This window comes from Bombus bifarius, unplaced genomic scaffold (genome assembly GCF_011952205.1).
Source record: "Bombus bifarius isolate JDL3187 unplaced genomic scaffold, Bbif_JDL3187 scf7180000009200, whole genome shotgun sequence".
Lineage (NCBI taxonomy): Eukaryota > Metazoa > Arthropoda > Insecta > Hymenoptera > Apidae > Bombus > Bombus bifarius.
In genome coordinates this window covers 5176427-5202872 of record NW_022884965.1, presented here as the reverse complement: position 1 = coordinate 5202872, position 26446 = coordinate 5176427, and the positions used below count along the sequence as shown (strand labels likewise).

At 37.0% G+C, this 26446-nt stretch overlaps 1 protein-coding gene across 11 annotated transcripts in view; it reads right to left on the bottom strand.

The window, feature by feature from the left end:
- Positions 1-26446, bottom strand: part of LOC117214204 (cAMP-specific 3',5'-cyclic phosphodiesterase-like) — a 349894-nt gene that overhangs the window by 58280 nt on the left and 265168 nt on the right. For 8 of the 11 annotated variants that reach the window (XM_033460100.1, XM_033460101.1, XM_033460097.1 and 5 more), the window contains 2 exons: positions 25831-25863; positions 24184-24204 (listed from right to left, as the gene is read on the bottom strand). The exons of 1 other annotated variant lie outside the window; for it this stretch is intronic. In XM_033460100.1, coding sequence (XP_033315991.1) covers positions 24184-24204; positions 25831-25863 — 54 coding nt within the window. The remainder of the gene's footprint in view (positions 1-24183; positions 24205-25830; positions 25864-26446) is intronic. 2 more of the 11 variants (XM_033460092.1, XM_033460093.1) reach the window with 2 other exon arrangements.

The window sequence follows — 26446 nt, the reverse complement described above, 5'->3', positions numbered from 1 at the left end:
TTCTAACTATGGAATTCTCGTTGAAACTAAATATGAGTGAAATATGAACTCTCACGGCAACCGTGACGTTCTAACTTTTTAGCAGAGGCATATTCCTCGCTCTTTTAAAGAAAACTAAAGCACTTTTTAGTGTACTCTTCCGAAGAAGATTCCACTGTTTAAAACTCATTTGTTCAGAATTGCCGAACTGAACATGTTTTTAACAAAAGTATCAGAATCTTCTTTCAACGAGGACATTCCACGCTGTATCTACAAAACCCATAAAATAGTCATCAGACAAACCATGGAAACACCTACATTTCTTGCAATTACTAAGAACTATCTGACCTCTAAACTCCTTTAATCGACTGGAAACCAAAGCTTGCTCGATCAGGACTAAAACTTGCTCATCATCAGCATGACGACGACGAAGAAAGGTTTTCAATCCCGTAGGACTAACTAAACCGTTTCCTAAACAGCGACTTGTAACGATCGAAACTCGGCAACAATAGCGGACCAGACAGAACATCGTTCTATTTAACGATACATCGAATGAAGACCAAATACGGAACAGTTGAAGGAAGAGAAAAGAACGGTGGAACAAACGCTGAGACGAAATCAGGTTCAATCTTCTTGTTATTCAGGCTGGAGGTAGCAAACGAGGAGCAACTTGAATTTTTGTTTACTCACGCGGAGACTTCATTAGAACGATTGAATTTCAAAAGCCAGTCTGTTGAAAAGACGAGCGGGCGCCGCGACGCTTCTACAAATTGCGTGTCGTCTGAATTTCAGATTGTCGATGAAATTGCCGTCATTTGAAAATCATCCGGCTGCTCTACTTTTATGGAAACGAGGTAATTTAGTCCCCTTTGCCGCTATCAAATCGCGTTTTCAACGAGCCAGTTGCTTTTCTCAAACTGTCTTATACGCAAAGCAACGTATCTCTTTCGTCTTTGTTGTTTGTTCATTGTATCCACAGATTTATGATTTATGAGAGAGATAGTTTGACTCCTTTTCTTTTTTTTTTTTTTTTTTTTTTGCTATCAAATCGCGATTCTAAAGAACCAGTTATCCTTCTTCTTGCCTTCTCCTTTTACTTATACAGGGTGGTTGGTAACTGGTGGTACAAACGAAAAGGGAGTGATTCTACGCGAAAAAAGGAGTCGAAAATATAGAATAAAAATTTTTCGTTCGAGGCTTTGTTTTCGCTTGGTACGCGTGCGGTACGTTATAATGGATCTCACTGTAGATCGTTCTCTCGATGGAAAAATTAAAAAAAATTTTTTTATTCTATATTTTCGACTTCTTTTTTCGCGTAGAATCACCCTCTTTCCGCTTGCACCATCAGTTACCAACCACCCTGTATATCGTAACTATATACTTGATATCCATTCGTAAATATTACGATACTTGTGAAGGGCTAGACGAACTTTGGAAATCTTCAGAAATTTCTTAAAAGCTTTAGGAATTTTATCTCCTATGATAACTTTAAGAATTTTCAAAATATACAAAGAAAATTGGGATTTATTGCTGAAATCTTTAAGAATTATTATTTTTTACGACAGTTGAAGTTACAAACAATTCATTCAACACGTTTAATGTTACGACGATAACTCCATCAATTTGACGCAATGAAAATTAATTTTCTTCTGTATTTATATCTATCAGATTTTTCTATCATTTTGAACGAAATATTTATTCATTACTGAACAACGAGGCAATTTTGCAGCAGCGGCCTGATGGGCTAACTGGGACAGCTTGACTAAATGAAACTAATTAATCCAAAGCTTCGTTGGCAAAGAGTCTCGTTATCTGCCAAACGATGCTACGATACTAAATCGAAACGTTGTCATTCGCCAGCTTTCGATTCCTAAATTTAACGAAGGTCCTTCGCCATGCAAGTAGCAATTTTGAAAACTAAATACGTTTGCATATTGTCCGCGATAAATCAAGAATTTTCAGCTTTTAAGTTAAACAAACTGCCCTGTAAATCGTCGATTTTAACGATGAGATGATACTCTTCCTGAAAAAAAATCATCCAGAAGAAGGTTTCAAAGAAATTATTATGACGCGCCAACCGTGATTTAAAACTTTGCTGCGAGGAATTTAGAAAATAAAAAGTTAAGACGAAGCAGTAAATGAAATTGAAATACGAAATTAAAAGGACGATGAAAGTTTGAACGAAACGTAAACCTTTTTAAATCGGGCGAAATTTGTTTTTTCTTCCTTACGATATATCCGCGGAATTGATAGTAAATTTAAATGCCGTTGAATAAGCAGAAAATCGAAGTTACGTTTACAATTTAAAGAAAGAAACGATCGAAGAGAAGATTCCACTTTGTCGTGTCATAAACGCCACTCTGATATTCTAGAACGAATGTCAAAGCTTCCGTAGTTTTGTGACGTGCAACAACGACGCAGAAGAGTATCGTATTCTCGGCGGGAGCTGCGTGTTTCGGTGAAACCGGAGAAGCCGAGAAATATCGCGCGCGGCGTTCGTATTGTACGAGGGGACAAACTTTCTTTGTTCTGCCTTATTTCGAATTCGGAACAGAGCCTCGCCGTATAGATAGTCGAACAGATAGTTCGACCAAACTTTGATTATGTTTGAACCCATTAGAATGCGGAATATTGTATTTGTTACGTGGAAGAAAGTATCACTGGTTGGACTACGGATGTTTACGCGTTTAAGATGTGTTGCAACGCGCAAGAGTATACAGGGTAGTTGGTAGTTGGTAAATAAAAAATTTTTTTTTTAATTTTTCCATCGGGAGAACGATATACAGTGAGATCCGCTATAACGTACCGGACGCGTACCGAGTATAAATTCAAAGTCGATTTTCCCGAAAACAAAGCCTCGAACGACAAATTTTTATTCTATATTTTCGACTTCTTTTTTCGCGTAGAATCATCCCCTTTCCGCTTGTACCACCAGTTACCAGCCACCCTGTATACTTCCAACTCACTACACTTCGAACAGTTCTTATTAAACTGCCGATGTTTACGCAAATTCACATTTACGTACTGTTTCCTCCATGTAAATCGGGTGGCGTAAAGTTTTTCCGGGTAACATGGGGTGGCGAGTGGAAAATTGGAACATTATGTAAATTACGAGCGTTTCTGTAGATTGAAATTTCTCATAAATGTAGTTATCGCAAGTTAGTTGTTGTAAAATAGCAGATTCCCTAAGATTTATATTATTTCTGAATAAAGTTTCGTATTCCCAAAAATTCTATTCGATTAAAAAATTTCTCTCGTTGGAAAGGAATTGGAAAATATAACGGGTGATCGTAATATATGATATAATTTCGCAAAACGAATTTAAAATACAGCACGACTGGTTCGTATAACAATAACGAGCGAATAGCTTGCGAAACGAACATTAATTTCTTGCTTCTTCGATAATGCACGAAGGCCTAATTTCATCTACAATAGCCTGCTAAAGTTAAACAGCCGATGGTCTCGAGCTGGTCGATACTTTTTTATCAAACTGTCGGAAATGTACACGTAAACAGACAACAATATACAACGCATTCCAGCAACTGGTTTCACATACGATAAAATTAACTTCCGATGGCCAGGGAAAACCGGTATTCAACTATGTTACCCAGTGCATTTGTTTTCGAAGAAGTTTCGAGTGGAATTTCGAGTGGAAAAAAATAAATCGAGAATAGAAACCAGCGTAAGCAACGAACTCGCGTAAACATGGAATCATCGATCGATGGATCAACGAATTTTTAACATCGAATAACAACATTTTCATTCTTCAACTTATTGTATATTTATTTATCGTATGCAAATTTAATTTACATTCGATTCGTACGTCCTTAAGAAGCTTCAGACTCTATTTCTATCGTTTTTTCTTTCAACGAAAAAAAAGGAGAAAAAAAATAGACGATTCTGAATAAATGGAAATTTTGTTACAATAAAAAAGTTATCGTTATAAACAGTACACGTTAACAAAAGCAAACTCCATAAATATTTGTACACATACGCAGCTATTTCTATGAAAAATCTGTGGATAAACTTCTCGATAGTATCGTCTATATGGAACTGCACGATACAGCGATTTCAATGATCGAAGCTCTGTTGGATACCGTTAATTCAGTGGCCTGTGAATTCGTACGTACGTGTTATACGTGCTGTACGCGTCTATTTTCATGGAAATTTCGCGCGGTGTGAACAGCTAACGGATAAAACGCGTGGCCCTTTCAACAGACAGATTGAACAGGCGCGAGCCTTTTGAAATTTATGAAAGAACATAAAAATCAAAGGGAGTAATTAATCGAATTATTACACACGCGGTAATTTTCAGGGAATCGGAGAGGTGGAGATAGAGCGAATAAATTAAAGTGGAAACGTTTCACTTTTATTTATGAGAGAACGTGAAAATGGAAAAGAGCAATTCGTTGAATTTTTATAAAGAGGTCGGGATAAAGCGAGTAAATTAAAGTGAAAATGTTTTACTTCCATCGAAGGTGATGTTTACGATCAAAGAGTAGGAAATTTTCAATAGCCTTTTCAATCGGTTTCAACAGCACGACGTTCAATTAATATCCGTCAATCTTACTCGGAAAACAGAAAATACATAAGAAACGTAGTTTTTTAAACAATTCTGATTTCACGGTCTGAAGATTACAAGTCTTCTCAAACGAAATAATGGAAACTAAAACAACATCGTTTTTGTATTTTTCTATTGTCTTTAGTCCGTTGTTTATTTTTCCTTCTTCTCAACTATTTATCAAACAGTTCCAATCTCCAGCTACTGCAAACAAATCTATTTTCATCGAACCTTTACAATCCATTAATTTCTATCAGCTTTTTTTTCTCACAAATATTTATTTACATTTATTCCTCCATAGAAGTTATCGATTTCCCCCAAAATCGTCTTCTATTTTCCTTCGGTTTTTTAAAGCTATCCATCAAAATAGCCGAAATTGCTCAGTCAGCAAAAATGCATTCACCTTTCGTCCAATAAATCTGTCGATTTCCTCCACAAAGATAACTCGCCAACCTTTCGTTATATCTGTCCGTACATCGTCACCAATTTTTTCTAAAAATTCTCTCTCCTTTTGTCCTCCTTCGTCTATTTTCTCGTGCAAAAGAATTCCGTGAGTATCGGTGATTGATGACGTAAATATTATCGTATTTCCGTCACTGAATATCATGATTACTAAGAAAGTGACGACTCTCCAAAAACTCGAATTAAATAAATCAAGTTATTCGCGGCGAAAATTAAGTAGCAAGTAAGGGCACGACTGATAAAATTCGGAATGGAATAAAAAAACCGTATTAATACGCTTCAAGGATTGTCCACGAAATTCTTTACGTAAGGAATTCGTAACGCAATCGGCTGTCCTCGAGGAGCCGGTTGCTGGATCGCCAGTAAAAAGGAATCGAGGCTTCCGCTACGGTTCGATCGATTACAAAATCATCTCGTAACGCGTTTCTTTCTGCATCCAAGGGAAACCAGGGAGAGAACAAGAGAAGGCTGACCTTTCTCACTATTGACGTAATTCAAGAGGAATCTTCTCGGACTATTTTTCACGATCGTTCGATATCGACGTACAAACGCGTTTAAATCTATTTCCGATTATTCAGAGATACACGACACTCATAATGGTACTTCTGCGTCCAGTTTTCTTTCTTTTTTCTTTTCAATCAACGAAACGAATTGAACGAATTTCAATGAATTAAATGGCTCTTCAATTGTCTTTTTTTTTTTGTTAACTAGTGTAAAATAGGTTTAACGAAAAGAAATTTGCCGTGTAATTTTGTGTCAATTGGTATGCATCGGCGATGTGTTCTTGAATTTTGCAATATATTTTCACTGACGTTACGATGACCGATAAAATTAATTTTATTCTTGCAATAGATATAGGGATTATTAAAAATATTCGCTCAAGTATAGTTATTGGTATCGATAGAAAAATGAATAGCGAGTATAGCAAAGCAAATTCCATGTGTAAATGATTATTTAATTATCGTGGTCGCAAAAAGATATGTAGGAAATATAGTAAACAAAATGTTGTCGTTTCTAAATTAGCGAAGAGCTAATGAAATTCAGAAATTAGGTAAAATTCTAATTCGAGAAACGGAAGCAATATTTTCTCGGATATTTACTCAAGAATTGCCAACAAGTATGTAGTAGGAAGCAACAGTGGGTCAGGTGCTTTGTGAAGTTATATCGCCGCCAACTAGAATTACATAATGAGCATGATCTATTAGTATTTCGCGGCCAGCCAGAGCTTCGAAAATTTATCTAACATAGAATTCTCATTATCCACAAATGACACTTGAATGAATATTATTCGAATATTTGTTATGTTCGCGAAAGAAAATTGAAATATCGTGAAAAATCAAGTATATAGAAAATGTACAATGGTCCAAGAGCAGACATAATTATTGCCACATTTCCAATGATCTCGCTAATAAATGATTAAGTTGTTGAATCATCAAACTGGCTAATTCTTAAATTTTCACACTTTCCAAATTAGAAATTTTTTCTCGTCGAATATCGAGTCCAGAAAAAAAGCGAATTAATTCGTAATTTCACAATTTTTATCTGCCAAAATAATACGAAATCTGTCTTTTAAATACGAACTTCAAGTATCCCAAGGCACGATAAACGTGCACGCGCCGAAATCTTGCCGATATCAGCTCTTAACCTTAACCATTCTGATAACGTTTCACTCGTCCGTGTAGCTAAGATATCAGACGATTGTGCAAGAAATTTGATAAAATGCCAAATTTCTTCCTTGCTAGATTAAATTACCATTAAAACGCTATATACTGAAAAAAATATATACTAATAATAGAATACTAATAATTTAATAATATAACGATATTACAATAATTTACTCTAACATCGTATCTAATATCAGGAAATAAATTTGCGGAAACGTTCGATCTTTCCTTGAGTTAATTTCAAATCGAATGGCGCAAACCTATCGAAAGTCTGGTTTAGACCGTCTTCGCTTAGACCGTCCGTAGTTGAAACCATAAGCTTCTCTTACATCATCTTTCTCACTTTGCCATCTCTCGTCGAGCAGACACATTTTGTTATAGAAAATTAGGTCAAACTTGCGTATCGGCGTTTTCCGTTTAAACACCAGAGAAGCAGTGCCAAAGTTTCGACAGTTCGATTATCCTTTAATCCGATTCAATGGCTCGTATCAGCCATCGCGAACTTACAAAATGGATCCATCGATCAACTCGTTACTTCCGCGGAAATATTTGCTAGGGAAACGATTGGGAGGAAAAATTTGGTGGAAAATTCGTGGGAGGATTTCTTGGAATTTTGTAAAGAGAAATAAGGGACGCGCGATAAATCAGGTAGAATTAGAAGAATTTCATCGAATTTCCATAAATTCCGCGGAATTTTCCTTAATTCGTAGCAATCTCGCGGAATTTCGCGAAATTTCTAGAATTTTGTAAAATTGTGCCGCGAAATTCGACGGAATTTTCAAGCCACGATTCGCCAACGACTTAAACAAAAACACCAATCTGCAATTTATCCGAAGACTATGGCGAAGATTCGACGTTCACTGAGGAATTCAATGGAACTTAGACCGAGAAAGCAGGTTATTCGAAAACCTCGTTGGAAAATTCAATCGCAATTTTAATAAACGTTCCGCTTAACATAAAGCTGAGCGAGAAAGATTCAAAGTCGATAAATTACACAAAACTGCAGCAGAATAGACGGAAGAAACTGGTCGAGAAGTTCGTTTGAAACTTCATTGGAACACTCGTTCAAACACTTAATTAATTAAGAAAAATTGTAACTTCGCCGTTAAGTGAAATGACTCACGAATCAACTTAACGACGAACTATGGTCAGTCGTGAGAACATTCAAGCTGGGAACAGTGACGAAACACGACGTTGTCATTAACTTGACGCCACGGTCGACCGATAAACGACTCGCCTAACGCACGATAAATCTGATAGGGGAGCCAGAGATTAGGGGGATTGGAGTACCGCAAGAGTGCTCTGAACACAGGCTGATAATGCTTCGAGATACTGAAACCTGTTCCTATACCAATTTCATCACCATCTTCGCCGTGAAACTTCGTGTATTGGATCGAAGCTAGTGTTCTCCTGAAATATCTAAAATCCAACCTGTCTCCTACGACCGTTGTCTTTCTTATTTTTCCCTCTGTTTACGAGGCAAGAGAGACAAATAATTATTTCTCGTGAAAAAGATATCATTCGAAAGAAATTGTATTTCTCTTTGATTTCGGCGTTATTTTAGAATTAACTTTGCAATTAAACTTATACGTTTCTTGAACACTCGAAAAATATCGATCGTTGCAATGAAAATTAGGCCGGTGACGAAACGTTTTTCGTCTACTGCTAAGAAAGAGAAAGAAATCGTATGTATTGTTCATATATTGCTAAGGAAACCGAGAATCAGGGCAACATTGACAAACGAGCACGATTCTACACGAATTTTTCATTGCTTTTTGTAGTTTAACACGCGTGCTTTTCTGGTCAGTACGCCAACGTAATTTTGCTTTATCATGATAAATTCGAGCTACCGAAAAGTGCACGGTACGAATATATTTTTCCACTTGCGCCAATCAAAAATAATTCACAACCAACTTCCCTCTTGTTTATCCACCAATCTCGATAAAACTTTTCCTGAAATCATTTGCGCTCGTCGACAACTATCTCTCTCTCTCTGCTCATAAATGAAACTCGAGATATCATTATCAAATATATTAAATTTTCGAGTTTCGTCCTTGGCAATAAAAAAAATGAACGAGTTTAACATACATGCAGATTTTGTGACACTCGGTCCGTTTAATTCTTCGTTTATCTATACTCGATCGTAATTAATTCGGCAATTTAACCAAAGATACTCGCTTAAATCAGCAACTCTGTCGCACGATTTCGCAATCTAATAAAATTCCCCTTTCCCATTCATCAACAGCGGTAATTTAATAACCCAATAGCATTCAATAACCCGGTACATCTCTGCTCCTCTCATTTATTTTCACGACCTACTGTGTGACGCGCGATACCTGAATTTCACCGTACAACAACATTTGAACAGTTACACATGGACAACGATTATGTCCATATTTTCTGCGTTGCGTAAAACGTTTTGAAATTTCATTAGCACAGTAGCGAGACCGGACTGCTATTATTGTGTTAAACAAATTTGAAGTTAATCGGAAAATGAACGTCGAAATCGCAAGATATTTATCGGAAGAAATTAACAAACTGTGAAAAATTCATCGAAAGGCTCGTGGAAACAAGAATTTCGAAAAGATTCGTTAAACGGCTTCTCGAAGAGGCTGCTGGATGAAAAATCCCACGAAAGTTACGGAAATTTCGAAGAAAAATGAATTTCTTGCTCGAAAGGACTAGCTGCGAATTATATTTGATCCGCGAAGCAGCAAATCTCAGAGAAAGAGCCGCAAAGTGTAATTATACCGAGTGGCCAAGCGAATTTCGCTACGTATCGAACCTGATGCAGTCGACAGCTACGTTACGACATTTTCACCGATGTACACGGATTCCATGGCCGTCGATTAATTTCGGCCGCAATTGACGACCCGGTCTAACCAGTCGTGCGACCATAAAGCACCAGGACTCGTATCCGCGTTCCGACGATCAATCGAGATCGAGCCCGTTGGAATGCTTTAACGCAGATGACACAGAATTTTCGTGGACTTCTTGGAATGTCAGGCAAAAGTCGGCTGTAATTGCAGGAAACTGGATGAAATAGTGGAAGATTTTCACGGAATTTGGCAATATCTGCCTGAAGTTTGATTACCTTGCCACGACTTTCTGAAATTACGTAGAATTTCGGGACATTTTGCCGAAATTCTTAGAATTTTATGGACGTAGAAAAGTTGGCGGGATTTTGCGAAATTACTTAAAATTTTATAGGAATCCGTAGAATTTCGTAAAGATATGAAATGTCTGAATGTTTTGCAGAAATTTGTCGAGTTTTATAAAAATTACAAATTTTCTAGAATTTTCAGGATCTTCTTAAAATTTTGTAAAAATTTATAGAAATTCACAGAAATAGCTAGAAAATTTTACAGCACCGTGCCAAATGTTTGCGCGCACGCGCACGCTTCGTTTTCCTCGATTTGTGCGAAAATTGACGAAATTGTGTCAGATATTGCGCAATTTCAACGAGATATTCAGAGCTGCGCGCAATTATAAGAACTTGTGCGCTGTTTTAAAGACGATGTGATTAACTTTTGAAAAACTTTGTACAATTTTACGAAACTCGACGATATTTTGCCGAAATTCAAGCGACTTCAACAGCAACCTTGTCACAGCTTTCCACAACATCGAAATTGCGGTACGAAAAAGTTCATAAAATCTAAAATTCATTCGAGAGCATAGAATAAAATAACCAAAAGCAAAAAGAAAAATTGCATCAGTGGAATTTACACGAAAAATTGAGAACTGGGTTAGAATAATTCGAAAGAGCTTTGATATTAAATCCGTGCCATCTGCGAAAGCATTTATTACGCAGATCGTGTTGGAAATTCCAAAAATACAGCACATATTCCCATAAACTCTGCGAAATTTCTGTTTAATAATCCTGAAACCTTTGAAATTTACGCGAATCACCTTTCAATGTTCAGCCATCGAAATCGGATGTTATTTTTCGCTTCTGCGTATATAGTGGCTACAAAAATTAACATTTGTATCACTGAATACTATTATAGTATCTCTACGATATCATTATTACACTATACATCGCTATTATTTCATTTACATACCAATTAGTCCGATCCAATTGTAATAAATTAAATAAATTAGAAAAATGTAACAGATATTGCGACTTTGTATCTTGAATGTTAAATTTGTATAAAAATCAGAACAAATAAGAGGAAAAACGCTTGATGGGAGACTAAGTACGCGCATAAAAATTCTGCTTGTAGCCACTGCACGTTCGATCTCTCTCGATGCTGCATAATGTGTGAATTTTGCGAAAGTTTAACTCAGCGCGTTATACCTTTCATTATTTATGTACGTTTAACGATGTTTTTAACCTTTCGCTGCATTTTCTCACTCCGCGCAGCGCTACTTTTATTTTCTCTCTCTCTCTCTCTCTCGATTTATGTAACGACAGATATGAATGTTAATGCGCGTGCAGCGAATGCATATTTGATAGCAATTCGAACGAGAAAGAAAGAAAGAACGCCACGCATATGATTATAAATATTCAACGCTGTTTCAGGTCGCGTTCGTTGCATATTTATGAAACCTGTTTGGCTATTGCGAAAATCCGCCGTTCCCTCGAATTTAGACCATTGTTCCGCATATGTTTTTCCAGCAACGATATTCTACTCTGTTCTACGGCCGTTTCGTTTCCAACAGGTATTGGCCAATCCTCTCACTGAAAATTTTATTTCCAACATCTACGTAGATACGCTGCACGACCTGAATTTTATCGATGTATTAGATACAGAGATTCGAGAAAGTGTCGCGACGCTCGTATACATTTACGAACGTATTACGCGCGTTATAGTTCCGCGTTTTGAAAATTTCCTAGCACCGTTACGAAACATCAACATTATGTTTGCGTTGCTAATGTTTGCAAGAGATCTGAAAGCATACGTAGAAACTATAAAAGACATTTAGAGTGGAAATCGACTATCGATTCTATAGGACGCGAGAATGAACGACGAAATTTCGGATGATAAATATTGGAACATTTTCAATGATATTATGTTACCAGGAAACGCGCGAAACAAAGGATATCTCATTTGTACGTTCGAACAAATTTTCCAAAAATTTGAACTCGTTGAATTAAATCGAAGTAATTCGATGTAAATTAATTGAATGGCGCGTTTATCGATGGAAATATTAAATTACCAAATATTACCGATGGAAAGAGATTATGATTAACAAATGTGTTAATTGTACAGGTTGACGAGAATATAAAGCAAATTCCATCGTCGTAGTGTTCATCGATTCACATACAGAAAGAGATCTGACCTAGGATACGTTCGATAATTCTGAAAATGGTAAACGTAGCATTTCGTCAAATGTCGATCCAACGATATTACGTTCACATCTACGCTATTCGGTCTGTACAAACAGAGCATCTCCAATCATGATTGATTGACTGATCAATCTCTACAAATAGGGATTTCCAATTGGTAATTATCAGACGATCAAATTTCTCATGTCTGTAGTAGCATAATATCCTGCAGGATATTAATGTCACGAATGTTAATTTTCTAATCGTTTCTTGACCAATTTTTTCCTAATTACGTAATAGTCGATGATCATTGATACGAAAAAACCTGGGCTAATTTTGAAGTAGTCAATGGTATTATAGTTCGCCAAAGATCATTCCAAATAAACTATAGCACATTTGTAGATAGCCTGCTCAATTTATAAATAACGACTTGAACGTTCTGAAATAACGCGACGATGCGTTGCAAAATACAACACGCTCTTCGTTCTTCGTATGAAAAATTGCAGATCTTCGAACAATCTAAATTTATTCCTACAGATACCGTGATACAACCTTCAAAAGCAGAAAAATCAAATCAAATTTCTTCGAATAATTGTTCAAACAGCGAAAATCCAGTCCACGTCATCAAACTCGCGTGAATAGTATAACGCAATTTCTAATATCCGAAAAATGAGAAACTTGTATTTTTAGCTTGATGCACAAAATCATTCCCACGTTTCCTATAAAAAGAAGATTGCAGATTCTCGAATAACCTAGATCCAATCTCCGTTATCCGAATCTTTTCGATCATGCATAGATATCATCAGCAGGATCTTCGAAATCACGAGAACCGCAAGAAAAATCAATCTCCTCTACTCCGCTAATTGCTAACTTTCATCTGCGAAACCATTCTCGTCCTTTCTACAAACGAAAGAACGAAGAATCTGCCAACTGAAATCCAGTTCGCGTTATCAAACTCCATAAATACGACACTCCAAAGTCACTGAAAATCAAATTAAATATCAATCTCTCTCTCTCAATGCCCGATTCTGCCATAGAACATCATTCTCGTCCTTGTTACGAGGAAGAAAAAAGAAAAAGAAAAAAGATAGAAAATCCTCAAACCTAGATCCAGTTCGCGTTATCAAATCCCATAAATAGGACGTAACACGACCTCGAAAATCGAAAAGATCGCGTTAGAAAGCCATTTGGCAAATCCCGAAATCCCCGAAATCCCCCATCTTCATCTTTCACACGTCCCAAGCAAAACACCACCGTAAGAAAAAGATCACACCATCGCGCAACGTGAACGTTAGCGAGCTTCGCTGCACGATCAACCGTGTCCCCGTCAGGCTCGTTGATCACGGAATGACCGCGAGGTTGCTTGGAAGGCGGTTGAAAATCAATTGGAAACTGCGTCGTTCGCGCGATCCAAAGCAGCAGGGACAGTTTCAAGGACGACTGTACGTGGCGCGGATCGATCGAACACGCTTGATCGGTCGATCGAATGTCGTATGGAGGCGCGTTACGCGTACACAGGAAGCGGAAACGGAGCGTTTGATTCACGTGACGGGAACGCTGGGTGCACTGGCGTTGTCGGATACCTCGTGTTCGTCGCGACGTCCAACTGGCCAGGCTGATCTGCTTTCGCCGAGATTTCACCGCCAGGCTTAGGGGAAGGGGCGCGATTTGCGCGGGAAACTTGCGCGCCGAGAACCACCACTTGTGTCTGTCCCTCTTTCTCCCACTCTTTGATGCTGGCTTTCGTTTGATCTTTTACTCGTGGAATCTTTTTTATCATCCTGGTTTTACTCGAGGACTTACAGTATCGTGTACACGTTCGAGTCTGCGTATCAAACTTATCGAGACCAATTTTTCACGATGACTACGGTAACCTATAACTTCGTATATGGTTTGTTGAAACTCGAAGGAAGAAGCGATTGTAAAGGAACATGTTGGACTACTCTTATCATGGGATCGTATGTAACTATAAGTTTTGGTGACATGTCTTGGACTATGCTACGTATTAATCTCGTAGAAACTTGGGTTTCCTTTTTTATAGTGGCTAGAGTAACATAATGGTTTGGTAACTATGATTCGTTGAAATTTGAAAGAAGAAGCGGTTGAAAAGGAACATGTTGGACTACTCTTATCATGGAATCGTATGTAACTACAAGTTTTGGTGACATGTCTTGGACTATGCTACGTATTAATCTCGTAGAAACTTGGTTTTCCTTTTTTTATAATGGCCAGAGTAACATAATGGTTTGGACTGTGATTCGTTGAAATTTGAAAGAAAAAGCGTTTGTAAAGGAACATGTTGGACTACTCTTATTATGGAATCGTGGAATCGTATATGGAATGGACTGTAGGCGTCAGTGATATGTGTTAAACTGTACATGAATCTTTTAGAGATGGCTTTCCAATAGCGACTACGGTAACGTAATAACTTGCACTGTAATTTATCGAAGTCTGAAAGACGAAGTTATCAAAAATGAATATTTTAACGGTCGATAATCGAACGTGAAAATAAAGTCAACGTCATTTGTAAGTGGCAAATTTTTACTAGTTTTTCTTTAGCATCTTTGTGCTGCTGATCGGATGATTTTAAAAAGTTTAATTATTTATTTATTCCTGTTCCGTTTACTATTCTACAAGGGACTTTAGTACAATTTCTATCACAGTGTATACTGTACAATGATAAGCAAGTTCTCGTTAACATTTTTAACATGGACATGAACATTTATCGCGTTATTATTCTTGACGTAACTGTTTCGCCCCCAAGGACGTGTAAAATATGGAGGAAAGTTGTCGAAGAGAAAGAAAATAAAGCGGAATAAAGTAAAAGTTAAGTATATGTACACTGTGGTGTCGTATTATTGTAACGAAGGATTCTCAGAGAGTTAGGGAAAATCGTGAAAGCGGCACAGTGGACGAAGCTGACGAAAAAAACGTAAAAATACTGCGACATGGACGAGGAAGAAATGTTCTTGGGACAGAAATGGGGGAATCCCTCGGAAAGCCTCGACTTACCGAGAAACATCATTTCTGTATAAAAACACCAATTTTAGACGAGGACAATTGGATTTCAGAACTAAAGCCACGGAAATCAAATCTGTTGGCTCGCCCAGTGTTCCTAAAGTCCCCTGTAGAATATTAAACGGAACGGAAATAAATAAATAATCAAATTTAAAAAATTCTCTGATAACCGGCACAAAGACGCTAAAGAAAAAGTAGATCAAAATTTGCCTGTTGCAGATGACGTTGAATTTATTTTCACGTTCGATCATCGATCGTTAAAGGTTAAAGTTAAAAAATGTATATTCATTCGTTGACCTGTTTGTAAGGCTAGATCCATTGGATATGGAAAACAGATTACTTTGAGAGTGTAAAGAAGGACGATAATTATTTTCTACGCTAAAAAGAAAAAGAGTAATCTATTTTCTAATTGATTTATACAGATAAATGTCCCTACGATATTCTAACAAAATTGTCGAATCGTAATAAAAATTCTCTCGCTCTCTTTAAATTCTAAATCGCTAGACATTTATTGCAGGAAGTTCGTTGCGAAACGTGAATTTAAGTTTCGAAGAACGTGGTATAAAGGTTGAAATATTTCAAGCTCGAACTATCCAGTTCAGAGTCGATGACTTTCCGCTGGCGAATAAATCGAGAAAAAGATTGGAAATTATAGACAGACTATCGATTATTGCCGAAAATAATCAAAGGCCAAGAATACGGAAGATAATATTTCAAGCCGGACGCTAAATCAACCTTCTACGTTTGTTCGTCGCTTTCTGTAAATGGGAAAAGTAAAGGAAATGAATAAACGAGCTTCGTACGAGAAAACGTGACGAGCGGACGCCAAGATAAACGTAAATGATCACTCGATAGCTTGCGAGGAACGAGCAGGATGTATAAAAACATGGAATTTCTTGAAAAAACGTTTGATCCAACAATCGGTAACTCGATATGTATAGATATATTTGAAGAAACACTTGATAACACGAAATAATTTATACTTTGTTTCAACTCGAGTCTAATCTGCTCATAAATTAGAATAATAAATCGCAAGAATAAATCTTCATAAATCGGAATATAGTATTTCTTAATAGTCATTCCGTACTTTGTGTTTGCAATATTTCGCAAAACTAATTTCCATTTTTCTTATTGTGCAACAGTTAATTCCGGTCATTGATTTATCGATCTTCTTCGTTTCCAAAAATTCGAAGAAATTTAATCCAAAGTATAATTATTGCCGCCATAATTTGGAATTAAATCACCGATCCAACACGATCTATCCTGCCGACTATATTTGGAATATTTCACAGAATTGATTTTCATTCTTCAACGGTTGTACAACGGTTAACTCTGATCGATATCTGATTCTCGTTTCTAAAAATTCTAAGAAATTCGTACGATAAATTGCCGTAATTTATTCATTCCACAGACATTATAACGTCAGAATTAATTCCAAAGAACAATTACTTTATAATTGGAAATTAAACCAGCAATTTAACGTAGCTTGTTATAGTCTTCGCTGACACACCTTCTACTTTCTCGCTTTATTCCCCTTTTTCTAACTTTCCTAACTTTTCCTCGCGCGTCTCATATTTTGCTACATTTGTCTCCTCGTCCCAACTTTCTCTTCTTCCTTTCGCTCTCCTAGAATCTTTTTATTTACACACGATAAATATTTCGTTCTCTCCATTTACGAATTACGGCTGGCCGCGAACGTTAATCGGTGAGTTCTGCTGCGTCGACTTAAGCGGAAATGACACTCGAGAAACAGAATCACGAGAAACGATACAAATTGAAACGTTTGAGAAACACTCGCGAATGGAAATGACTTACTTGTGTGGCAAACGAGCCTCTTGATACATAATATATTTAAATGAGATCTCGTTTCATTTTTCTAATTTTGTAGGACGCATTTGTCGATCTGGCAATAACAATCGAACAATTTATTCCAAAGAACGGTTAATGGTTATTTCGTGATCGAAACACGAGCCAACAATTATGTACGAATGATACATTAGCCTAATTAATTTCATTCGTCCTTGCAAGCTGGTTTTAGTCCTTAAAAAAAAATTTTTTTTTATTAAATATATTGTTTGAAAATAACAAGGTGAGTTCGTGCTCGCCATCCATATGCAGATGCGTTGGTTATAAGAAATAGTAACCAGAGGATGATCCTAGTTACAATCGATAGATTTAATCGATAGGCTTAAGATGCCTTTTTGTTTTTATCCTTAATTTTTGTAAGCGCGTGCGATAAAGGTTTTTTTGACTCAGAACGGTGTGATAGATTTATCCATTCGATAAAATAATAACTATTCTGATCTTATCTCTGAGTATAGAAATAACAACGTATAGTATTTTTGATTTTTGCATTTCTAATTCAAAGTTTAAATTGCTCTCTCGTGTACGTTGAGAACAATCGCGGCAAAGAATGATATTTGAAATATTTACGGCCCGGATGGAGCAGGTCGTCGTTCGATTGCTGACGAAACTAGCCGCAAAACTTGCGAAATGAAACGACGTACTTCAGCGTAGATTTCGCAAATTTTAGAAGAAACGAATTTCACAGGAAAATAAACCGCTACAAGATTAAGTTAATTTACAGGAAATGAAATTAATCGCGATATACTTCGGGCTAAATCAACATAATCTCAAAACGCTTCACGCTAAATTCGAATAATCTGCGAATAATTAATTGTGGTATAAATCAATACCGGAATAGTTCGGGGTAATGAAAATTCCAAAATGCTTAACGCTAAATGGAAATAATTGAGAAATACTTGACGCTGGATCCAAGTTAGTCCGAAAATAAATCACACTGAATCGGAATAACCTCAAAATACTTCACCAGGGATAAAAATAGTCTGAGAATAATTCACACTGAAATAAACCAATCCCGAAATAATCCGCTCTAAGACAAACCAGTCCGAAAATAATTTACTCTCGGGCAAAATCAATCCCGTGACACATTACGTTCAATGGAGATAAATCGCAAACACCTTACGTTGAATCGAAGTAATCCGAGAGCAAATCACACCGTTATTAATGAAAATAATTGGTGAAAATGTTTCACGCTAAATTGAAATAACGCGAGAACACCTTACGCTGAATTAATAAAATAATCGCAAGATATTTTTCGAGTGAAATAAACGTCGCGTAAAGACTTCAAGAGACCGGGAATACGTGTTACGAGAAACAAGAAGCAAACAAGTGGCAATAAATTACAAGTGGCTGTAAAAGTGGCGTAAAATCTTTGAAAAGTCGCGCAACGACATTGATTTCGCGAGAACGCGCAATGCTGATCGTTGACCAGCTGTTCTGGTCGTTCACGGAGAACGGAAACGACTGTACTGGCGGACATTAATTCCCGCCACAGTGATTACCACGTACGATACACACACGCGTCTACCTCTATTCACAAATGACACTTGTCTTGACGCAGAAACTGGCTGGTCGTTATTTTAATGAACGCGTCAATCGGCCTCAATTCCACGGATTCTTCGACTGTAACTCTCTGGACCGTAAAACCGCCATCACGATGAGCGAATAGTTGTTCTCAAGGTCGAATTGAAAACATCATTCGCAATCCTGCGAAATTGACAGCTGTGGTTTCGTCGTAACGAACTTGTCCATTTCCAAGGTATTGTTCTCTTCACTCGTGACAGTTCGGTTTTCGGTTAGGTTGACGATTTCAATGACAATTTGCAACATGATTAGAGTTAGGTGAAATCGTTGTAAACCCGAAAATAACGATATTATAAATGAAGTTAGTTTGGCGATCAATATCTTGTTAAGGAAATATATTCGTAAGAAATTTCATTGACAAAATTTACGCTTTTTTTTTTAATTATTTAAAGATCTAATAATAACGTCTTAGACGCAGTTATTTGAATATCTAACGCGTTTAAAAAATAAATATTCTTTGTTAAGGAAATATTTCTAAGAAATTTCCGTTTCATCTCTTCCCCAGAAGTCACGTGAAAATCTCTGGAAGAAAATCTAACAACGATAATAATGTTTAAAAGCGTTAAAAAATTCAAAAACAGTGAGCACGTCGTAGATGCAATTATTTGAATATTTAAAACGATCTTGCAGAAACATTGTTTACGAATTTCGTTTAAAAAACGGATGCTTTGTTACTTTTACCTGGCGTAATCTGCAAAACGACGAGAAACCTCGAAAGTGGGATATTCGATTTAAAAATCCACTCAGTAGCATCCGGAAATTTAGCGTTCAAACGCGTTTGACCAAAAGCGAATTAGCGACGACCACCGATCGTTGATCGATCGAAATCGGTTTCGAAAACCTGGATATTATGCAAACGTAGTTGGAAAATAAATCGCACAGCGTATAGTGGCCGCTCGAACGTGTCCAATCGCTGTTTTCCCATCGTCCATTGGTCAATATTGATTTTCCGGAAGGAATTCAGCTACAGCCACGTTGCACGCTCACGTTCCTAACATTTGAAGGCAACCTGTGACTCGTTAACGCGTGGAAAATAACTTCTCCTAATGTACACTTGACTCGGAAAGATCTCAGAAATTTTTCAAACGAACATTCGTTTATATTACATAATAAACGAATTAAAAATTAAGAATAAAAGTTTAACAAAAATATCTGCTAGCCATCGACGGTCGGAGACAATTTCGAAAGAACATAGAAAAAGGAGAAACGCAAAGAATTTCTCGTACAAATTACCAACTTGTATCGGTGATGCTTGCTTTTCGTTTTTATTAAATCTGTCTTTTTTTCTCTCTGCTACTTTGAATAAACGACAAGCGTATTTGTAATTTTATAATTTGTTGTTTTACGCCATTTATGCTAAGATGTGGCGTCGGTAAAACGGCTTTGAATTCAAATTAAACGCTGTTTTCCCTACTGCGTTGGACTTCAACTACGTTTCAATTTTCTCCAAGTCGAAAAACAAAACGTTCTACTCGCGTGTCGCAGCAATTCTACGAAGCTTTTCTTCTACACCCGGACGATACTCGCGATCTCTTCGACTTACATCGAATATTCGTTGCTATATTCGAACATCCGACAATGTCTATTCCAAGTATATGAAACTTAAGTACTTACGTAAGTACTAACCTATACCAAATACTAAATAATTCAAACTGTTCGATTCACGGCCTACATATTTTATCTTCGAAATTGAATTCAAAGTACGCGATCCATCGAACGTACACCGAGATACCCGGGAAAATTTCCTTAATTTCTCTTGATTTTCATCAAATCCTGAGAATAAATATGCTTCTAACTGTTTTCGTCGCTTTGATTAAAATATACGTTCAGGCAAGTAACAAAATGGAAATATTTTATAGAGCGCGCGAAACATTCTCGTAAAAATGTAGAAAATGTTGGAAATAAACGTCAATTTAAGAAAAGGAAATATTTCTCTACATATATGCGCCACGTCAGACGATATTCAAATAATTTCTGAAACGATAGCTACGAGAATTTTCTCCTCCTGTTGATCAATTTAATTATATGTTATTCGATAGCACGCTATTTATAGAAACGTACACGTTTTATTATCAATCTACAGCAACGCAATATTGTCAACAATGCTATTAAATTGCCACAAGGTTTTGCACAACGTAGTAATTAACCAAGCTCATCCGGCCTGATTGCCGTCATTACGAGAAACCACGAAACAGTTCACGATGAATAAACAAATTGTCTAGCCGAGGGAGGCACGTTTACAAGGACTTTCTCGACAAGAATTCATCGTTTACCGTTTGCTGCGTTTTATTCGGTAGATGTGCAGCATGTGCTGTTTAAATGGAAAGGTTCGCATATGCGGGAAAATACGAACGATACGAAAAAATGTACGTGACGAAGGTTGTATGACAAAGATGGGCACGTACTGTGCTTTTATCTGTTGTACCTTGCAACGATTTTGAAACTGCCGTAAACGCGACGTTACGACTTTCCAATGGATACTACCATATTTTATCAGATACTGCGATAGTTGACGTTCAAACGCTACGAACCTGTGTCTTTCGCACCAATCCGCTATCGATTTAAACTCGACAGGGCGATACAGCGAACGACTTGAAGCGACTTCTGGAAACATCAGAAAATTACAACCTTGCGTTGTCGGCAACGTTATACCAGCGTTATGAAAAACGTCTTTTATGCTGTACCATGGCATATCGAATTCTAAAGTTCGCGCGTTACGAGTTTGCAGCGTTTCGAGAACGTGCGAACGTCAGCTACGGGAATATTTAAGAAAAAAAAAAAAAAAAAAAATGGAGCTTCGCGTTTGAAAATTCGAGTATCGCGTTTGCAGGACGTTCCAAGATGATCGGAGAGCGAAGCAGATAAAAAGCAGAGTACGTGTCTCTCGACACCATACAACTTTTATCCGAAATATTATTTCGTAACATTCGTATTTTTGCAGATGTTGCAACCTTCCCGGTGAAACAGTGACACACAGTATAGAAAATGATAAATGCATGATAAATCAATTTAATCTGCCTCGATTTAGACTTGGTCTACTCCTTTGCTTACACAGCTTTACAATGCACGTGATTTAAAAAATATTTATAAAAAGATTTCTCACGCGTATCTGCTAGGTGAACCGCGACCTCCGCATGCTGGTTAATTAATGGTTCGCAACAGTCGACCTAATTAGTTGAACTTTAATACGCTTTAGTGGCTGTAAATTACAATGAAAAAAAAAAGAAGAAGAAAAGAAATAAGAAGAAGAAAAAGTTCGATCGAGACACAGGCTATTTACGGATAAAAATCGCGATGAAATATTCGGATGGAGAATGAGGATGGAAATTTCAGACGGTTGCCTGGGGTTCAGAAGACTAAGAAGGAAGACTATAACTCGTCACGAAAATTGATGTTACGTAAAAGCGTAGAAACGAAGCAGAAGACGGTTCTTTCATGGCGGCCGTTAAAGCGTAATTGCTCGCGACAGCCTCGTAAACATCTCGTCTCTCGAGTATTTTGCGCGCCCGTAATTAACGCGCGCCTTTCCTCTTCCTATTGTTCGCCATGCAATCTCGTCAACATCGCGTCAATATCCGCGTAACTTTCCCGCTTTGACCTGTGCGCTTCGTAAAATTTCGTTTCTCTGCGATCTGAAAACCACTCGACTAAGAACGAAACGCTGCCAGCAATTGAAAAAATCGCGTGCTTATCGTTGGAAAACTTACGAAGGATCTTTAAAGCAAAGGTTTGTCAGGAACGTTGGAAGAAGATTTTACGATGCCACAAAATCCAGGAAAAATGAAACAGGTAGAAGACGAACGGTTGAAAGGGAACTACGTGTTCCGGATAATATTCTCTTGGCGCGTGAATTTTCCACGGCGCTACTTTCTTCAAATCCTCTCGTCGCTCTACGGAAAAATGTATCAGGCTGACGTGGTTCGACACTGATCGGTTTAGAAGACATTTTGACTTTGATTCTGTAGAATTTGTCACATGCGAGACAAAGAAAACGATTTTGTCGTTAACAGGACCATAAGTAACGACGTGCCGCGTCACTCTACGTTTCTTCTTGGTCCTCGTGTCCCACGGAATCAAAGTTGAAGTATCTTTCAAGCTAATCGCTTCTCCGTCGTGTTACCCTAATTTTATTGGATCGGCAACTAAGTGGAATTGACAAAATCCGCAATCATTTAGTTGCCAAGCCAATATACCACTCGTCTAAATTGTAAGAAACTGATAGGACCGAGTCATAACGAATAACGCGACTAAATTATGACAGCTCATGTGTAACGATGTAACGCAATCGAAATGGTCAAAGAGGAAAATATCAATGTTTAAAAACTGAAGCGATAAAACGCGAAAACCTGGCTGCCGAAAAATTAAAAAATGCACGAACGATGCAAATTCTTCCGCGAAACTGGACACGAGAGTGGCGATAATCCGGCTACGACAGATGGAGCGAAGCGAACACTCGGCACGCTGTTTGCTCTCGTCGAGATAAAAATATTTACACGCGGTGCACTCGCTGCTGCACTCGATGCACCGTGAAGATATTTACAGCCCTGGGTATCCGTGATACTGTCTCGATTAATATCGAATTTTATCGCTGTTTCGTCTCTCTCCAGCTTTTAAACGACGTTCCGAATTTACTTTTCATATACACGTTTGATAAAAAGTCTTCTATTTTTCCTTATTCACTTTAATCAACGTTCCAAGTTTGTATTTTTTCGATGCTGAATTCTAATCGCACGATTCTTTGCAAGTAAATGGAAAAACGAATATTACTCAATTATTGAAACAAAGGATAATTTCATTAAGCAAAGAACGATGATTTCGTCGCTTAAGAAACGACGATCTCGTTAATTAAGGAACGATGATTTTATTATTTGAAAAAACGAGGGAACAACGTTAGCTACTTTGCGAAAGATTAAGAAGACAAATTTTCTAGAATTTAGATAGGAAATTCTTTGAAAGTTCGATAATAGTTTCCACCCCACCCGCCTCCGCCGCCCAACTTCAATGACGATCCTTTAAGCTCCGGTAAATTCCCTTTTTTAAACCTCATCCTCCTACACTTCGCCTCCGTGTCCTTTTGTCTGAAAGTGTATCCTTGGAAAAAAGTGTATTATGATACCCATCGAAGTTGTCTTTCAGTCTGCTAAGGGATAGACAGAGAAGATTATAGGGTTCCAATAAAACGGAAACTTGAAAGCTCGGATAAGAAACTGACCTATAAAGAATATATTACAGTCAGCTTGTACCTCGATTATTTTCTTAAATGCCAAAGTAATACGATTATAATGTTTATAAAACAAACAATCGCCAGCCCTTTGTTTATTTATTTATAACGATAAACGTGTAAAAAATCCTGCAGGAAATCCGATAGAAAAATATTCCTTGACACGGTTATGTTTCAAAAATATACACGTCTTCTCAGGGACATGAAACGATTATGTTTGAAAAGATATACGTGTTTTCTTCTTCTAGAATTTCTTCCACAGTCAAGTTGAAAGTTGCCAGAGAAAGATGGTGAATTATAAAAAAAAAAAAAAAAAAAAAAAAATACAGGAAAACTCACAACCTGTCAATTGTCGAGAGATAATTATTTATTTGCACGTAGTACAGCCGGAAGACCAAAGATCGCATCGCTCATGGGATGTCCTGATATATTAAAAAAAATGCACGTGTCTTCAAAAAAAAAAAGTCACGCGTCATCCATTTTCAGGTGTACAGTTTGCACCAACAAACCGTTGTTGGTTGCAGCATACTGCATACTGAAATTACGTAATAATGCGACTTACCTACTGGGATCTGTTGAAACCCTGAAAATGACAATTCGTTTTTATTCGAGAACCTTCTACTATAATCGTCGCATGCCGTTAATTAGTTACGTTAATAAACGCAGCCTAAACAATTCCACTCTCGTCCCTACGTTTATCTCTACTTGTTACTTTTCCAACAATTTCACTACCAAATTTTTCCCTCTTTTTTTTTTTTTTTTTTTACAACCTTTTTTCCCGCCATTTTCTTTCGTATAGAACGACGAACAACGAAACAAAAAAAGTTACAAAGGAGGAAGATTAAAGTATCCGTACAATCGATATACGCCAATTATTTTCAAACTCGTTCATCGGGGAATTCGTTTGGCTGTGTGGGTGTAATTCTCCCTTTTATTCCTTTCTGCTATTTGTTTATCGTGATACAAAATAGGAGGGAAAATGTGGAACAATGCACGTGTATCGTCTCGTGTAGCCGCGCGTGTTCGTAAGCATCGATTTTATCAGCGCGATTCTGCCATGTGCCTTCGCGAGAAATCCATTTACAACGCAAGTCCCCGGGGTTTAATCTTTCCCAGAAACCGAAAAACAGAACAAAAGAAAACAGAGATCCGAACGTCCAATAAGAAATCTGAAATCGATCGCTGTTACTTCGAACGGTTGCTAATTGCGTGTTTCTACTTTGAACAACGTATAATTAATGTTCGTCAAAAAATTGTTACAACGGAAAATAATGGTAACTGGATCGTGTTATGCAGAAAGGAACCATTCCACGAATGTTCAAAATTTAGATACGAATCTTGAAAAATTGAAATTGTAGAGCGGATAGAGTTGCAAATTTTCATGTATCATAATAAAACTGAAGATTATCCTGCAATTTATATTTTTTCTTATTTGAGAAAAAAAAGAGAGAATATTTCGAGCAACAGTTTGCGTAGTTAAATTTGTTATTAAAACATAGACAACTTTTTTTCGAAAGATATTTTCCTACTCCGTATAGTTTGCAAAATATTCGAAAAAAACATCGCATTAGGTTAACGATTATGTTAACAACATGACGTTTTTCCTTCTAGACTTTGTAATTTACCTTCACTCCTTAATTACAGAGTACAAAAATAAAAAAAGATACAACTTAAATATTTCTTAAAGGTTGAAATCTGACACGATTGAAATTAAAAAAAAAATAATTAAGATAACAGTGAGAATTATTCAGCGAATGAACTGATTATTTCCTGCACAACAGATCGCGATTCTAATCTACCAAATTATTGAAACGAAAGCAAAGATGATGGCAAAGAAAAATCGACTGAAAGCACGCCACAAAGTAACTCAACAGGTAACTGAACTACTCAGCTCGAAAATTATATATGTATATGGCAGAATTTCTTTTTTTCTCTTTTCCTTTTTCTCTTTTCCTTCGGATAGCGAACGGTTCCATGCACTTTAGCCAACCCCTGTTTCGTTCGCTATATGTGTGTGACAGAGAAAGAGAAAAAGGAAGCGGTTAAAGAGGCAGCGAATCGAATCGAATCGGATCGATTTAATAGCGATCGTAATTATCGTGGCGAGGGGTGTCGATTAGTTTTGTAAGTGTGTTTCTGTGGCTAGATGTATATGTGAAGTGAAACGAGAGAAACTGATATATAATATATAATAGGATCGTGTACATACGGTCGCTCCATAACAACCTCTGCTTCTTTGTATCTGCAACCCAAGGATCACAAATATGATTCGCATTATCACACCCCGCACCCGTTCATTGCGATTTAAAAAATAAGAAAAAAAAAGAAATAGATTCTTTTCCGTTGCGTGCAACAAGGCGTGAATGCTCGGAATAAAAAGATAAAATATCTCTGAAAGAATTTTTATTATTTTTACGATCGATTATATTATGGAAAATAATCTTTGGAAGACGAAAAACTACCAACTTAAAAATTTCCGTACGAATATCTTTCCAAATTTTTTTTTTTTTTTTGTAGAAATGAATTGTAATCTAAAAATTTGTATATAGAAATTTGTCCAATTTACAGGTATTACATTTTCTATCGATTTTTCCACGCAGTTTAGTTTTTCAGGATTTTCATCCTTGTTTAACAGAGCAGGGAGTATATTTCTTTTTATTGCAAGACATTTGCAATATATTTTCACAACCTTGCTGCAATTTTATATACAAAGACTACAAACAAGTGATATAATAAAAAATAGAAGATAGAAACATATGTTAAGCATCAACACCATAGAAAGCTACGATATTTTATCAAGCTACACTAAGAGGAAGAGAGATCGC